Consider the following 16,077-nt stretch of genomic DNA (forward strand, 5'->3'; position numbering starts at 1 on the left):
TTCTTTTCACACATTTTATTAGAATGCAGCATAGTACATGCTCTTGTAATCCATGAATACCACAAAATGACAAAAATAAACCACAGCACTTTTACTTACACAACACATGTTTGTTATAAACTGAAAAATTATGATTATTCAATCTAATAATAAATTAACTATCAATGATGTCCTAAAAATGCCCCAACTTTACACCTACAATATTATATAGGAGTTTATATAAAAGCCTGTACATTTAGTATTTAATCACAGCAAGACTGGTATGTGACCCAGGGGGAGGAGTATTCCCTATAATGCCTAATATATGGTGGCTCTGCCCAAGAGGGGTGCATTTTTCAGGCTTCCGGTATATGAAAGGGTAGGGATTTTAAAAGTTGAGGTCTGTGAAAGGGTAGTAAAATCTGTCATTTAGGTACAATGTAAACAAATGATACTTGTTCTTTGGTTAACATCTCTTCTAGTAATACTTCATGTTCGTCCATAATATTGTTCATTAACTTCATTCCAACGGTTTAGAAAAGGGATGCAGTGTCCTTAAGTAGGTATGTGAAAAGGGTACCTTTTTCTATCAAAGATAAAAGAAAGGGGCACCTTTTCTGTCAAAAAGGTGTACAAAAGGGTAAGGAGTTTGACCTCAGGGCAGAGCCTCCCCATAGAAAGCTTTGTAGAATACTTACCCCCCTCTTCCAGGGTAAGCGAACGATCATATAAAACAATCAACAATATCAGAAGCTGGTGAAGCTGCTGTCTGGTTTGTACAGTCAATAACAAGAAAGATCTCAACATGTCCTGTTATCAATTAGACATAACTATAGGAAAACTGGAGCAAAAACATTTAACATTTTGGTGAATAACAAACACATGAGGCCTAGCACCCATTGTAACACAAATTGTCTTGTGGCAAATCAAGGGCACAGCTTATTTGCAAGAACAAGCTAACTTCAGCGATAATGATGAAATCTACAAAATAATTATTATGACCCTTTCCCCTTTTCTCCCAAGGGTAACCTCAAGACATCTGGTATGAGCAGGTTGCTGTACAGGATGATCAGCCCATGTACCCATGTGTACATATACTTATGTGGCCAAACTGTTTTCTTAATTCACAAGTTTACTGGCCAGCATTTTTCAGGATGAAGGACATACCAGCAATGTGATACTCTTCCAATGGCATTAGTCATCATAACAATAAGAAACTCTTGTACAGGTTTCTTCCAACCACTTCATCAACTTATGTCTTTCATGAGATACCAAACTCACCAAAGGATGTACAGATATCAACCAAGAGGAAAGTCGAAATTAAAATTAAAATGTTGTATGATTTGTTCCTGGAAAAATGGTTGCCTTAGTATAGCTGATCCTTATCAATGATAAATAATACATGTACAGCTGTATGTATAAAACAAAAATCAAAACCACCAACTTTTAACTGTTAAAAAGTTAGACAAGCTTTATAAATATATATTAACGACTTCCAGGTGATTTTTGGTAGCAATATCAACTGGAAAAAAAAGGTACAACAAAAGTTTAATTTCTTTCATTTAAACTCTTCACATTCCCTAAATAATTTATCAATAATGTTTAATTTTTTGTTGTACATGATTTTGATATAAATGTACGATAAAATCTTTCAATGTTACACTTGTAATATTAGAATGAATATCTTGGAAAACTACAGCTTTGCAGTTTTGCAATGAAATAGAAAAAACTATGGCCACCATGTAACTTAAAAATACATTGAACATACTTACATTTAAAGCCTTTAAAAACCTCACCTGCTGCTTAGGTGGAAAAAAAAAAGCTGAATTCCCCTAAAGTCACTTCTTTTCTTTGTATAATTTGGACTAACTACAACTAATTTATTCCAAAAGAATGTTAAGCATTTCCTATTTCTTAAATCTTAATGCCATATTTCACACGCATGCAAAAACAAAAGTTAATACAAAATTTATAACTTCAATCAGTCTTACAAACAATGACAGGCTTCAAAATGACGCCTCAAGGTAACCTTCTTCTTGTACACGCAGCTCCACTGCTGATGTTTTTAAACTAAGTCTTTTGACTGTCTCGTAACCCAGTACCATTACAATACTTGAGGGTACCATGGAAAGTATTCTGGCTGACAATCCTTTTGTTAACCCCTTGGGTCCTTCCTCCTTTAAAAGTGTCCGAAACATCTGTAGGACGAATGTTGATTTTCCTCCACCGACCTTCAAAGTAAAAAGACTTCAGTTATCTCAGAAAGGAATATAATATTGGTACATGTAATTACATTGTAAAGAATCCTGCAAGTATTAATGTTATGGTTATAGACTGATGGATGCTTATGAAGAAATGGGAAGCAGCTTCATGACAAACAAACCTTTAGGCTCAGATACAAAGTGCAACATGGAGGTATACTTACAACTTATTAACTGAGAGTCAAGTCTTTATAGGAAAATCTCAAACCGAGACCATGCCGTATTGACTGAGAGATAGTGAGGTCAATATGGCAAAGTTGAGGTTTGAGATTTTCCTGTTAAGACCAAATGTTCAGGGTTAGGTAAAGTCTGCATATGAGCCAAGTGGCTCATCAGGCTGGAGCTTGTCCGGGTTTCAGTAGCAGGAAGCGACTAGGAGTATTTCTACTCCCCCCTAGATGGGATACTAGTCCATTGCAGGTTTACCCCCTAGCATTAAATTCGCCCGTACCCATTCATACACCTGGGTGGAGAGAGTCACTGTGAGAGCAAAGTGTCTTGTTCAAGAACATAACACAATGTCCCCAACCAGGGCTCGAACCTGGACAGCTCGCTCCAGAGAGGAGTGCACTAACCATGAGGCCACCACGCCTCCCACACCACGTTTAGGGTTCATAAGTTGTTTATTATGTGGCTTTTTGCTCTGTCTTTGCAGGCCTGCAATCAGCCCGTGGGTATTATGGGAGAATAATGCCCTAAGGAGGCAGTGTCACCAAGTGGTTAGAGCGCCGGATTTGAAATCCGTAGGTCCCAGGTTCAAATCCCATTCTGACCATTAGCTGATGCTGTTCTCGGTAGCTCCAAGTTCAACTTCTTGGCTACGCTTGTAAATAGCCAACTGGTCTGCCTCGCACCAGTTGGGATTCTTAACCTAGTTTATATGTCTATTTGAATATTTATTTATTGTTGTTTGTTTATATTGATCTTGAAAAGCCCCAATGGGGAGTGGCCAATTAAGTATACATACATAATTAGATACGCAAGAGATGATAATTTCTTTGTTCTTGTCACCTGTTTTTTGTTAAATGCATTCGTCTTGTAATGAGAAATTACATTTCCATCAGTCATGGAACTTAAAAGGTCAAAAAGCATTATAACTGCACCACCTCCATAATGGCCACCTCTCTATAATGGATGAGAGTTTTTCATCCCAATAGGGTTATTAACCCGAAAACACTGACCCCTGGTCTGTGGACCCCCACTATGGACTGTATTCACGGACTACCCTAAGAACTGGTCCACAGACTACCCCTTCAGACCCCCTCTAAGGACCACCTCAAAAATAGAATAAAAGTACAACTATAATAAATAAAGATTGCACCCATGGGCTGTCTAATAGATCACTTGTGTCAGCAAAATTTTGAACATTACCTTGTGCAAATGTACATGTAGCAGACTTAGGTTCAGGCTTGGGTGTAAGTCATATCATTACACATTTCCATTTCCTTTGCTGTGGCTATGTTTGAAATACCAGAAGGCCTCAAAATTTGTGCTCTGTCCCCTCCGCCATTTTGTTTGGCCCACTCTCCTGCAAGTTCGTGAACTCATCCCAGGCTTTACAATTTGCTTAGCAGAATTACAAGTACAAACAAGCTAAAAGGACCTAAAAACACATCTTTTATAGTCTGTAACATCTGTGTAATGCTCAATATTTCACTGAAATGAGTGATCTATTAGACAACCTGTAATTGAAATCCTTATTTATTAACTTTATTCTATTTTGGGGGTGGTCCATAGAGGGGTCCCATAGGGGTAGTCCGTGGACCAGTCCGTAGGATAGTCCATGGACCTTGTCCATAGTAGGGGTACGTGGACTGGGGTCAGTGTTTTCGGTTACCCTCCCAGAAGATGCTTATCATAACAAAGGTCAACTATCTCCAGTGCCCAGGTAAGGCTGTTGTAAAGAGGTTCACCTGTTGTCAAACGTCTGGCCCTCACTCATGACAGATACCATCCGCATTTGACGATACAATAGAGCATTTCACAATAACGTGGTTATGCAAGGCAGGGAAGAAGACGATGTTTAAGTTTCAAATTAATTTGAACAAAAAAAGCACAGAGAACAACAACAACTAACCTGCAAACGAGTTCTCATTATATCCAATGGATTTGTTGTGGTTGCAGTCGTGAGGCCAGCCATAGAACCAGCTATGGCTAAGACAAGCATATGAGGTGTTCCTGATAGCACTATATTCCCCACCAGTCCTGTGTACATACCATACGAGGACCACCAAATAGCACTACTAGGTGCATAAGTCATAAGAGAGATCAAGTACCCTCTGTAGAGCCCAAGGGGTCCATTAGATTTTACAATTTCTCTTATGATAGTCGAGGCTCCTTTTAATTTCGCGGTGTTTTCTCCCTGGCCCTGAACCATCATTTTCTGAGACACAACATCTACTGGAACTGTAATAGTTTGTCCTACTAACGAAGCACAACCACCAGCCAGGAATCCTCTTACAGCATTGTTGTAGTCTTTCGTTCTTGTACGAATCAGTTCTAATGTTGTGATGTAACATTGTCCGGACAGAAGACCGAAGCTGCTCACGAGAAATCCTTTGTAAAGCCCTCGTAAACCTTCAAAGCGTATCACTTTAACAAAAGCATCGAATGATCCTTTATAAAGTGCGTTCTTCCGCTGTACTTGAAGACGAGTTTTTACCAGGTTCGCTGGATACAATAACGCCCGAATTCCCAGGAACAATGTCGGACCGAAGAAATAAAACTTGCTTTTATCCATTTCCTCCCATTCGATGTGTCTAACTTGTTCTGGCATTTTCAAACTGTTTTGCTGACTATTTATACCGTCGTACGTGTAATCAAGCAAACGGTTAAGCAACACGTAGCTGGTATTTTCTGTGTTTACCGAAAAGAACAAGAAAAAGCGACCGCCATTTTGAATTGTTTCTTTGGTCAGCGGAAGTTGTGTCTCCCTATCACGTGAAAGCCGGTCGGTTTGCACGTGTCTGGAACCCAGGGCCATGTTCATTCTCCACCGCTCAGTTCATGAGCTAAGATCAGGGGCTGGCTAAGATGGACTAAAGAATAGATGTGCTGACTTTTTCATGGTGAAACTGGACACAAATCTTGTAATTTCATATAGCTGAACCGGTTCGGCATAATAATACCCCACGAAACAGGGCGAGAAAGGGTGCGAGTTGGAACGGTGCGACACGCGTGTCTGCCCCCTGCGCGCATGTCCTCGCTCTCGTGAGCCCCTTCATATTTGCTCCCAATCGTCACTCGAGCGTCTGCCACAAAGGCTAGGATAACAAGAAAATAAAAGAGATCGCACGGCTTTGTGTGCTTCTTCTTTTATTTCATGATCTAGAGTACAAGCCACCTACATACTAAGCTGTTCCATTGATGGTGGTGTTAAATAATTGTTTTTAAATTCTATTTTGATTCCTAGTTCGTTTAGTCTTACGCAAAGCTTGCTTGCTTGCTCGAGCTTGTTATCACACGCGTTGCGTTGATGTTTGCTTAAAGAAAGAAGTTTGTGCAAGGACCACTTTCTCTGTTTCTAGAACGTCCAAATTTGCGGGATGATTACATCATTGATCCATTTTCAAGAGAATTTCTATTTCTCAGGATTTTCTCCCACAGCAAGTTATCCTAGATGGCTGGGATGTAGTAGCGTCCCCGAATTGTAAGTGCTCTCCTTCCGGCTGAGTTTTTCCTAACCTGCGGTCAGGTGTTTTTGTTGTTTTTCTTTAATATTTTTGAGGGAGAGAACTGAAAGATATGAAGGAGGAGGGAAGGAGGCGGACCACGTTTATCTTCTGCGCGGGAAAACACAGGTGACCATGACTAGCCTGCGTATGCGGAGACTAAGTCCGGCGCGCAGGCAACTCTTAGTCTCTTACGCAGCCATTATATGGGAAGAATGTTGCGTGACAACTCAAAAAAGACCCAAACAACGGTAGAGTAAGAGACTATGCCAAACAGGGATTGGTTTTGATTATGCATCTGATTGGTTGGGCAGCTGGTGTGAATTTTTTAAACTGAACCAGTTACAGGAGTAAAGTCAAAGTAATTCCGGACAACGTTCGGCATTCAATTAAAAAAGCAATTCAAGAGGACTGAAAAACAAGATTCCTTTATTGCATAATACTACAAAAATAACCGTCAGTTGAATCGATTTTCCATACTTAGCCGAACACACTTTCTAGTCAAATACTGGTAAAATACTACACCCAAATTAGTGTCAAAATACTATTTTGGGTGAAGTATTTCACAAGCCGAGGAGTCGCAGTGTCCAAGTTTGAGCCCAGGCTACATGGGCTCATTGTGTTGTGTTCTTAGGTAATAAAGACACTTTAATAGTCCTTTTCTTCACCCAAGTGTATGAAAAATCAGGATAAGGGCGATTGGCATCTCAACTAACTTATTTGTTTCCCAGTCGCTTAATGCTAAGGAAACCTGGATAGGCTCCGGTTGCATAGATAACTTGGTCCGATGCAGACTTTACCTTACCTTATTTCACAAGCTGGAAATCAGACTAGCAATTTATCATTAAAATGAAGTAAAATGTACAAAAAAGAACTATTTGCCTCCTTTCTAATACCTAAGATTTACGTGTGAGGTAAAGCTTTGATTAAACTGTACTGAGACTAAAATGCCTATATTATGAGGAAAAAGATACCGAATATATAGGAGATATCAACATCACAATTCACAAATCACTCGCGTGATATTGTAAATACTAATTCTTTATAAACGAACAACTGCAAAAAGTGCGCATGCCAGCAAAGTGAATGCGCTGACCACAAAATTGGAGCCAGCATTACACATGTCCCCTTCACAACAGGTCATGTCGCAAGAACTGTCGTCATCTGCTGCGCATGTCTGGTAGAAGAAATGGGCGTCTTTGTTATCGCATTGGCTCTTTGTAGCACACCCTTTACTGTATGTCGTTAACTCGACGTTAACTTCTTTGTGGGTGACTTCAGTGGATACCTTGTAGCAGCGATCGTCAACATTGGGACATACTTTGGGTGTGGCTGCGTCACACTCTGCCATTGATGCGCATTCGTAGCACTTTCTGGGCTTATGAGCTGGAAAAGGACGAAATAAATAAGATTTGCTGATCACTATAAATGAACATATTGAAGTTCACATTGTAGGGATTTAATACGGCGTCTTGTCAACCCGCCCACTTGCGGTGACTTAATGGTTATATTTAGTGCATTGTACTCTGCATAAAGTTTGAGAAACTTAATAGAGGGGAATGGTTATCAAGCCCGAAAAACTTCTTTGTTGTATGTTTTTGTTCACTTTTTTGGCCTTGACCGTGCACAAAGCAGAATAGCTGTTCACTACTGACTGAGGAACTAATCAATAGAAACGTTTCGGTTACGTAATTCGGTTTACGTTATCCATCTCATGATGGGTGTATTGGGGGAAAGGAGACCTCTGGGAATCTGTTGATTCTCCGGGGAGGATTAAGGGAGGAGGGCAGTGGTTGATTGGGTGGCTAGCAACCCCTCTTTCGAAGAAGCAAAAAAATGAAGAAATTGAAATAAATTGTGAATATTGTAGCAGAAATGAAGGGAAACACTCTGGACAATTACCTCATTGTAATTTCTTCTTTATGGTATTGCTTGCATTTGTGGTGTAACAATTTCAGTTAGGTTCCAATTCGCATATCAAAACAATTTGGAATTTGGGGGCATGCCCCATTGATTCTTCAGCCCCAAGGTATCATTCACCCCTCCACGCCCTCTATGAAAAATCTTTGATCCACCCGCCCTGATTCCTGATGTAAGTAAGCAATCGCACATACACACAAGAATAATCCAGTGTCAATCTCAGGATTGGATCTGGAACCTACCTTTAGGATACGGTGTGACGCAATTATTTCCACTGCAGCACGTGGCGTTACAAGTGATTTGCGAACCGTCTTTCGTGACTTCAGTACAGAGAGCTGCTGCAGCGTCACAGTCTTGAGGCTTGGCACACCCAAACATAAAATGCATGCTCTCGGCACTGTTTAACACCAGGGATGCACAACTGGTGAATCCTGTAAGACATGTCTCTTTTGCTGCTCCACTGTTACATTCTGTTGAATCTCCAGAGCATTTATAGCACTGAAGACAGGATCCTTTGGACAGGAAAAAAAAATTGTTATATATTTGGAGATCTCAAAGACGGTCTACTAAAAGGGAACAATCCAGTTTTGACTTTGCCGACAGAGAATGAAGGCAACATCGGAAAACTAACAGGTTATTGAGCAGGCAAAAAGATTACAGCTTGAATATTTAGTTTGAAAATTATTTCATAGCCAGGTTATCGGAGAAAATAATTTTGAAACGCCACCAATTTTACTACAAAATGGTGGCGGTACAGTCGCTGGACTCCGGCCCTATAGGGCCTAGGGCTGGAAGGGAAGAGTGTTGGGATTGGATTGAACCACAGAAAGAAAAGGCCTGAGGACGAGTTGAATTTGTTCTCAGGCCCTTCTGTTCTGTTTGCGGGGGAACTCAACCATAGCTTGTTGTTCATACTATTGGAGCTTACAAGTGCTGTAAAAGTACTACACGTTTGTTTAAACGAAATGAAAAAGAATACTGCATCATTTCTTTTATAGTATATAAAACGATTGCGGTCTACATTTGTACAGTTCTGGTGCTGGTAAGAACCGAACCTTGGAAAACCTGTATGTTCCACCATGCAGTGCTTTCTATTCAATGTATTCGAGTTACGCAAATCTGAAACTTATAAGTCGTAGTTAAGTCTTTGTTCAACACGGCTTCTTGTTGCTTAATAAAAAATTTTGGCATAAAATATTTTTCCTCGGTAATCGACATTTTACTCATTGCCTGTCGCCACAAACTAAACTTAACCGAACATTACCGATGAGCGGGCTGAATTTTACGATGTTCGCGGCCCAAAACCCGCACATCATTGACTTTATAATTTCTATGCTACATGACTTCTTAGCTGCGTACCCAGGATTTCGTATTGGTGTTTTTTTATGCCAAAAACGATATTTACGCGGTTTTATGAAGCTTATCAGCGAGCAACAACCAATACAAGTGACTGTCATACTGTATGCAGTTCACATTATGTACTACTTTCAGCGTTATTACTTTGGGCACGTAACCTGCATTTTGGAATTAACGCAAATGCTTGATCTCAGTTTCAAGTTCGTGCGGTTTGTGGTTGAACTGACTTCAAATAATCGACTCTAAAGACAAGAAAATAACAAGAGACAATTCAGGGACAGAACTGATTCCACCGGCATGATGTCTATTCCAGAATTGACTGGCTAAATTGGAATAACAATAATGCGTAATCAAAGCTGCTGCAATTTATGATGCAGTTTTCTAACAATCAAACCGTTTGTTTTGATCTACTTACCAAGTTGCACGAAAGCAATCAGTACGAAAATTACCACGTTCGTTAGTTTCGACATCTTCGGTCGGGACAGAACTTTACACAACGTACCCACGGTAAAGCAGCTTAAAGTTGGCAAGTGATTCTGTGAACTTCGCGAAACTTCAGCGTGTGGCCCTGATATGCTTACCACAGTATATTGTTCGTCGTCTCGCTCCTTTGGATTCCTGGTATGAGTTCCGCCCTAACGTTTCAGTAGTTGTCATAACAATGACGCAGACTGATATTTCATAATAGCCACTCAACAATTAAACCCTATGTACGTGGGTTGTTTTTCAATTCAAGAGCCGTGAAACAGTTCAGAGTCGAATATTACGGATCCGTTGTAAAATTACTTGATTACCAATGATATAACTTCCCACTTAGTAGTTGCTGACGGTAAAATACTCTTCAGATAATGTAAATGTTACCTCAATAGTGCAAGCAAAAAAAATAACTTGCTATTAAATCAAAATAAAAGAAAAGTCACCGAACAAGCGATGGACGCGTTCTTATATTTTTATGATGTTCCAAATAAATATAACTGACCCCGATCTCCCTAAACATGTCCTTGCTATTTACCCCTCTGCCCCCGAAAATGGAATTTGCACAAGCCTCCCTCCCCCCGCCTTTGAATTAACAGAATGGCGCAAACAAAGAAAGTGGTGTTAAGGAAAGACTAACGCCACCTTGATGTACTTAAATTTCACAATTATCTACGTTCAGGAGACTTACTTATAAAGGCTTGGTATGGAGTCAAGATTAACTGCTTAATTCTCAAGCTGGTTCCATAGCTATATAGATTAAGTAGTATGTGTGATTGCACACATTGAAAATGTTTGCCCCGGGATGTTTGCTTTCCCTCCAAACAAATTTTCCTTGAGACCTCCTTCCCGCGAAAAAACGTGACTCTCACCATGTTAGCCATCTGAACGATTCACTTCTTGGCTGTTACATGGGCTGGAGAATTCAACTTTTCGTCTGTGGCTTCGGCATGTATCAGTTGTTTCGAAAATTCCCGTAAAACCATGGATCTTTGTTACGCCGATCAATTATTGTTCTTTAATATTTCAAGAAAGACATTTCGGTCGTTCTTTCTCAGATTAGTGGAAGCGAAAACAATTAGGGTCCTCCAACTTTACTGACGAAATTAACGTTTTATCCTGAACATAAGCCACTGAGGAAATTGTTTATTGTGACAGTCCAGAAACCGTAATGTACAAAACTGAGACAAAACTGTTTATAGAAAAATTGCGTTTATTCATGTTAATGATATCTACGATAAACATTTTACACACTAGACCAAAGCTACGGGTGTGGGATTCAACAGCAAGAATGCAGTTATAAATTTGATATCGTGGACGATGAATGTGGATGTTTAACCAACCATTCGTCCTACGCAGTTTACTTAGTGATGTATTACGTAGATTCTGAGATGGATATCAAAATAAGTCAAGGCCTTGTTTCTGCTGTAACCACGTCCTACGGCTCCTACCTTCAAAAGTTTTGTTTTCACTTAAAATTATAAGGAATGCTTGTTCCTGACTGTAGACCCTTGAAAGGAAACTGAGAACGTCCCCGGATGAAGAATGCATTAAAAACCATTTTGATTGCCTCTAAGCTTGAAATAGCTTATCATCTGCAGATAGCAGTCCTCTGTTATAGATTATCTTTTTCCACTAACAAGTAGCTCATCACATCGAGCATTTTTGTCATGAGTACACTTCATTGGCTCGATTTTTCAAGAAGACGCATGCACTAAGACTTTCCTTATTAGCTAATGTGGTAGTAAAAATATATATATAAATTCGAGTGCTCTACAAAGATTCGCACTTGGCCTTGCTTTGAAGCTATCACCTATAATAAAAACTTGGCAGTTTATTCGATTATCTGACTGTGAAAAAGATATATGTGTATTATTACAAAATAAGAAAAGAAAAGTTTTATGCCTACTTTGCTGTTAAAACTAAACAGGCACAAAGTACCCCATTTCTTTACATGAAAAAAATAGCCGTAAATACGCTTGCAAACATTATCGCAACGCTGACAGTAAACAACGAGCCCGCATTACACAAATCGTTTTTACAGCACAAGTTTTGACAAGTATCATCACTGCCGCATTGCTGCATGAAGAAGTCCTTGTCTTTTTCGCAAGCAGCGGTCGCCCGGCACCCTTTTCGGTACACCATGACTTTCTTGTCTCCCATGAGCAGCTCTGAAGTAAACTTGGCGCATCTCTCTTCCTCGCTGCTTTTGCAAGTCACTGCGTGACTGTTCTGAATACAATGGTCCATAGACTCGGCACTCTGACACTCGAAGCACCGCAAGTTATTGACTGCGAACCAAATTGAAAGATCATGTGTTAATAACTGTAAAGGTCTGAGACAACCTCCCTTCCATTCCGAAAATGAGCTCTTAGCTTCAGTAGGAATAAGATAAGCAAATTACGCATGTCGTAAAAACTAGGATTTTTAATCTTTTTTAAAAAAACATGACATTTCATGTGCTTCAATACACGTCTCCGGAAGTGACCGTTGAGATAAATTGCAAGCAAATTAGAAGTAAAGGGATATACTAGTACCTAATCAAGAACATTAAGTAATAAATTGAACAATAATTGTATAAGGAACAAAACATTAAATTAAAATAATGAACTCAACAATTTTAGCTTGCTTAAATCTTGAACGTTAGGACTGTTCCTGTAATCAGCACTAGTAGCACTCCCTCCAAAATGAGTTTATATACATATCTACAGTCATCTCTTCCATTATATTACGATGAAATCTCAGCCAAAAATACCCTCCCCTACTCATCAGCAATATCCCTTTAGGTAATTTACACTCAATTTCCTCCTCACAAGCAGTCATTATCAGATTTGTAAATTAAGATTAACATTTACAAATCGATCGGGATGTACTACTAGATTCTCTAAACTGCGTCAATAGAAATGTATCACACTCAGTAAAGGGAGTTACTATTTCGATCTTAGAATCAAACTTGATTCAAGTTGACTGTACCTTTTGCTGGCGGTGTATTACATTCGTTTGTTTTGCAGAATTTGGTCTCACAAGTTGTCCTAGCATTCTTTTCAGCGTCTTTACATGTATTCTCGGCTGATTTGTAATCGTTGTCAGTTCCACATCCTAGAACCACATTTGTCTCGCCATCCTTCGTGATCATCAAGCTGTTACATCTGTCTTGTCCGTCAAGGCAAGCAGTTGACTTCGCTGTTACGCTGTTGCAATCCTTGACGCTGCCGGAGCACGTATAACACTGCAAAGACACACCTGCGGATGGTTGGCAGTGACTGACAGTTAGTAACCGTCCCCGACAATCAACTGGTCTCGTAACTCACTTCCACACTCGCGCGCATCAGCACGCCTAAACTACATCATTATTTTCTTATTTCTTTAGATGCAGGTATCAGTCGGACATGACAAGGGCTTGAAGGAGTTGGGGGAGGGGTGGGGGGGGGGGTAAATACGCAAGTATATCATTGAGGGTATGCGACAAGTATGATGCGGCGACTCAAGAGGAGGCAAACCAAAGTTGAAGTGAAACGTCCAGAAAGTTTCCACTAACACGCATATGCAGCAGACATGACTACACCATACCTTGCTTGTTCCAGTGTTTTCATTCTCACAACCATTAGTGTTTCACGCGTGCCTTCACACCGAATCCTTTTTGTCTCAAACATGATTACTTTTGTTGCTCAGTTTTGCTCTGATCGACAAAACTCGATCGAGTTTGCCTCTAAGACAACCTATCTTGATGGTTTTGCCGTCGATTATAAGATCATGCTTTCTTCTTTCGATGTAATCGTTTCCAAATTAATCATGATACGAAATAAATGCATAAGCTTTTGTTATGAATGGTTTGTATTCAAATTTTGCCATTTCGCACTTTAATTTTGCCAAGAGAGCTAGAACTGTTGTGCTGCTGCGTGTTAGCGAAGAGTCCCCAAAGGTACCAACGCACGATCTTAGGAAGACTAGAAAGTGTAATCATCATTCATTGAAAAATGCTCCTTGCGAGCAGTTTGATTTGCGTGCCATTGGTCACTGTTAAAACCATTAAGATCATTTTGTTTACTTGATACTTACCTAGCTTTGAACAGTGAACCAGCATCAAAACAGTTAAAAGTATCCGCTTCGCCACCATTTTGAATGTATTCCGATCAAAAGAACGAGCGCTAATCGACTGTTCAGCTAAAAACTGTGAAGATTGTGGCAAGCTCTTGGGTTCTTGTGGTCGACAGTGACGCAGCGTAAATTCACACCGGCTGGATGATTACGATGCGGCGATTTTTGAATGCTCAATATCTGCCTCGTTGTTCTTGTTCACGACCGTGCAATAACAGTACGTGTGGGCGTACTTTCTAATCTTCCGCGATGTCAATTGATTGACAGGTTTACTGAATCGAGTTACTAAAAACTAAGGCTCAAACACTACTTTCCATAGCATATCGCGAAAAAGAAAACACAGGTTTTTATTTTTAAATATCAATCTTTGGGGATCAATTGGGAAATCAAAGAACTTGGTGCTTATTTCCTGGCATTCATCCATCTTTCTTCCTGATGTTTTGAGAAGTTTAGACATTATTGATTCGGAAAGAGGAAAACGTGGTTGTGTTCCGCAAAACGATTTTGACAAGTTGGGAAATTACTTTGAGATAATTTATCTCAAGTACATGAGTATGCATAGTATGAATTGTTCATCAACAAGTAGTTTTCCAATCGAAGGTCGTTGACGCAGTGAAGAAATGACATTAAAAACATCTTTCTTTATACCTGAGAAGGTTATTTTTGGAAAACGTTTGTCTAATCGTTCTGTTATTCAAAGTATAGTAAGAGCTGGTAGTGTTATTAATTTACACAGCTTTTTGCGTTAGTTTCCGTGATGACAGCCAGATCACTTATCAAGACTTCTTCCCATTGGCAAAACTCTGTCATCTTCAAATCTGTATAAAATTTCCCCACCGGTGTTACACAGATCCATTCATCAACGGGATGAGAACAACATCGAAGCGTATTTACATGTATACATTCCATCATTTGAGATGTCAGGCCGTAAATGTTAAATTTGTGTCCAAAGTCCGCGTCCACATTACGCCGAAGAAATTTGAAAACGGTGTCTTCGGAATTCTGAAAACACATCAAATGTTTTCCTTCGAATTCCACTCTACCCGGAAAAATCTGAAAACGCGACAATCATCGTGCATTTTAGCAGTTTACGTTTGAGGAAGACTCGGGAGGGGAAACGACATGATTATCGTAACGTCATTTTTTTTTTTTTTTCGAAAAGTCCCGTTTTCAAAATGTTTTCCATCCACACTAAAACGCAAAGCTGGCGTTTTCAAATTCTTCGGTTTGAAGAGCGTTTTCGAAAAGCTCCGATCCGTTGTCGTGACGGATTAGTGTGGATGGTAGGCCTAACCGTAGAAATTGACTGAACTGCGGTTTCAAATTTCTCCGGCGTAGTGGACGGGACTAAGATATTTGAATGTTTGAATAGAATCGTCTAATTGACATGTTGAATCGTAAATTAAAATTCTTTTCCCTCAGCGACGTAAGATAAGTTATGTCAGTGGAGAATTGCAGGTATTCGATGTTCTCTTGGGTAGAATGGCGTCAAAGCCGCGCAAGGACAAATATTTGCTCAAACTCTTACGTAAAAAGAACCTTCGCTCTTCTTCTACATTCAACCGTTATCGCTGAGCAAGAAATATTTTCTCAGTAACACGTTAACAAGGGAATGTTTCTGACCCGGCCATGATTACTTCTTATCTTCCTGTGTCGCGGCTAAAGCTTACTTGAGAAGGCCATCCGAGGCGTTCCGAAGACCGAAGTATCGTCCGAAAATATTTTTAATAAGTTTACCGGGCTAAAACGGTACTTTCAAGTTTTTCCTCCCTTCAGTTACATACCCTCTCTCAAATTTACAAAGTGTTAAATGTTATTCGCTTGTTTATAATACCACATTGTCTACTCACTCGAAGAGTCTCTCGTTTACTATGTTTTATTAAAACATCCGTGAATAAAACCGATATCAGGCATATCTTTTATCAATCGAATCGAGTAACGTAAGCAACAGGCCCATCACAGCTGTGGATGAAACTACTGATGTCAATCAGCAAGACTGTAATAAAAAAGAAAATAGGTAAATTCGCGCGTACACTTATTCTCATATCATGCAGCCCTCAACAATATTATTGTAATGATTCCTTCCGCAACGCAGACTAAATAGCACAACATTTTCGTCGCTTACTTATACCATTTTTTCAGCAGCAGATAAATGGGTAGCGACCACAGTTTGTAAGTCACATGGGTTCCAGCTGCGAAGCGCTACCATATTTCTTTTCAGAGGTTACTAATCTTACATCTAACAAAGAAACAAAGTTTCAGAATGTTCCACTTACTGCGATCATTTCCAAAGAAAGGTTACTCTATAAAGGCATGAT

General features: G+C 39.7%; 3 protein-coding genes across 3 annotated transcripts; all 3 read right to left on the reverse strand.

Moving 5' to 3' along the window:
* LOC110054150 (solute carrier family 25 member 44-like) lies at positions 1 to 5,244 on the reverse strand. The gene is made up of 2 exons (XM_020760481.2): positions 4,318 to 5,244; positions 1 to 2,210 (listed from the first exon to the last, which is right to left on the reverse strand). The coding sequence occupies exons 1-2, from the start codon at positions 5,227 to 5,229 to the stop codon at positions 1,986 to 1,988; spliced, it is 1,137 nt and encodes a 378-aa protein (XP_020616140.1). The 5' UTR covers positions 5,230 to 5,244; the 3' UTR covers positions 1 to 1,985.
* A 1,079-nt stretch (positions 5,245 to 6,323) lies between these two features.
* LOC110054152 (uncharacterized) lies at positions 6,324 to 9,813 on the reverse strand. The gene is made up of 3 exons (XM_020760484.2): positions 9,603 to 9,813; positions 8,074 to 8,343; positions 6,324 to 7,297 (listed from the first exon to the last, which is right to left on the reverse strand). Exons 1-3 carry the CDS (start codon positions 9,655 to 9,657, stop codon positions 6,954 to 6,956), a joined length of 669 nt encoding a protein of 222 aa, XP_020616143.1. The 5' UTR covers positions 9,658 to 9,813; the 3' UTR covers positions 6,324 to 6,953.
* A 1,043-nt stretch (positions 9,814 to 10,856) lies between these two features.
* LOC110054151 (uncharacterized) lies at positions 10,857 to 13,951 on the reverse strand. The gene is made up of 3 exons (XM_020760483.2): positions 13,721 to 13,951; positions 12,635 to 12,904; positions 10,857 to 11,952 (listed from the first exon to the last, which is right to left on the reverse strand). The coding sequence occupies exons 1-3, from the start codon at positions 13,776 to 13,778 to the stop codon at positions 11,612 to 11,614; spliced, it is 669 nt and encodes a 222-aa protein (XP_020616142.2). The 5' UTR covers positions 13,779 to 13,951; the 3' UTR covers positions 10,857 to 11,611.
* Between the last annotated feature and the right edge of the window lie 2,126 nt (positions 13,952 to 16,077).

The sequence above is a fragment of the Orbicella faveolata genome, unplaced genomic scaffold (assembly GCF_042242905.1).
Source record: "Orbicella faveolata isolate gen_17 unplaced genomic scaffold, um_ofav_v1 contig_1, whole genome shotgun sequence".
NCBI lineage: Eukaryota > Metazoa > Cnidaria > Anthozoa > Scleractinia > Merulinidae > Orbicella > Orbicella faveolata.

Bases quoted from the DNA above. Each gene is read 5' to 3' on its own strand.
- LOC110054150 (XM_020760481.2), bottom strand. From the start codon at position 5,229: ATGAACATGGCCCTGGGTTCCAGACACGTGCAAACCGACCGGCTTTCA. The intron at 2,211-4,317 runs GTTAGTTGTTGT...TTTACTTTGAAG, and splicing joins TAATGAGAACTCGTTTGCAG to GTCGGTGGAGGAAAATCAAC.
- LOC110054152 (XM_020760484.2), bottom strand. From the start codon at position 9,657: ATGTCGAAACTAACGAACGTGGTAATTTTCGTACTGATTGCTTTCGTG. The intron at 8,344-9,602 runs GTAAGTAGATCA...TCCTGTCCAAAG, and splicing joins GATTGCTTTCGTGCAACTTG to GATCCTGTCTTCAGTGCTAT. The intron at 7,298-8,073 runs GTAGGTTCCAGA...GTCCTTTTCCAG, and splicing joins CGTCACACCGTATCCTAAAG to CTCATAAGCCCAGAAAGTGC.
- LOC110054151 (XM_020760483.2), bottom strand. From the start codon at position 13,778: ATGGTGGCGAAGCGGATACTTTTAACTGTTTTGATGCTGGTTCACTGT. The intron at 12,905-13,720 runs GTAAGTATCAAG...AACCATCCGCAG, and splicing joins GGTTCACTGTTCAAAGCTAG to GTGTGTCTTTGCAGTGTTAT. The intron at 11,953-12,634 runs GTACAGTCAACT...TTTGGTTCGCAG, and splicing joins TAATACACCGCCAGCAAAAG to TCAATAACTTGCGGTGCTTC.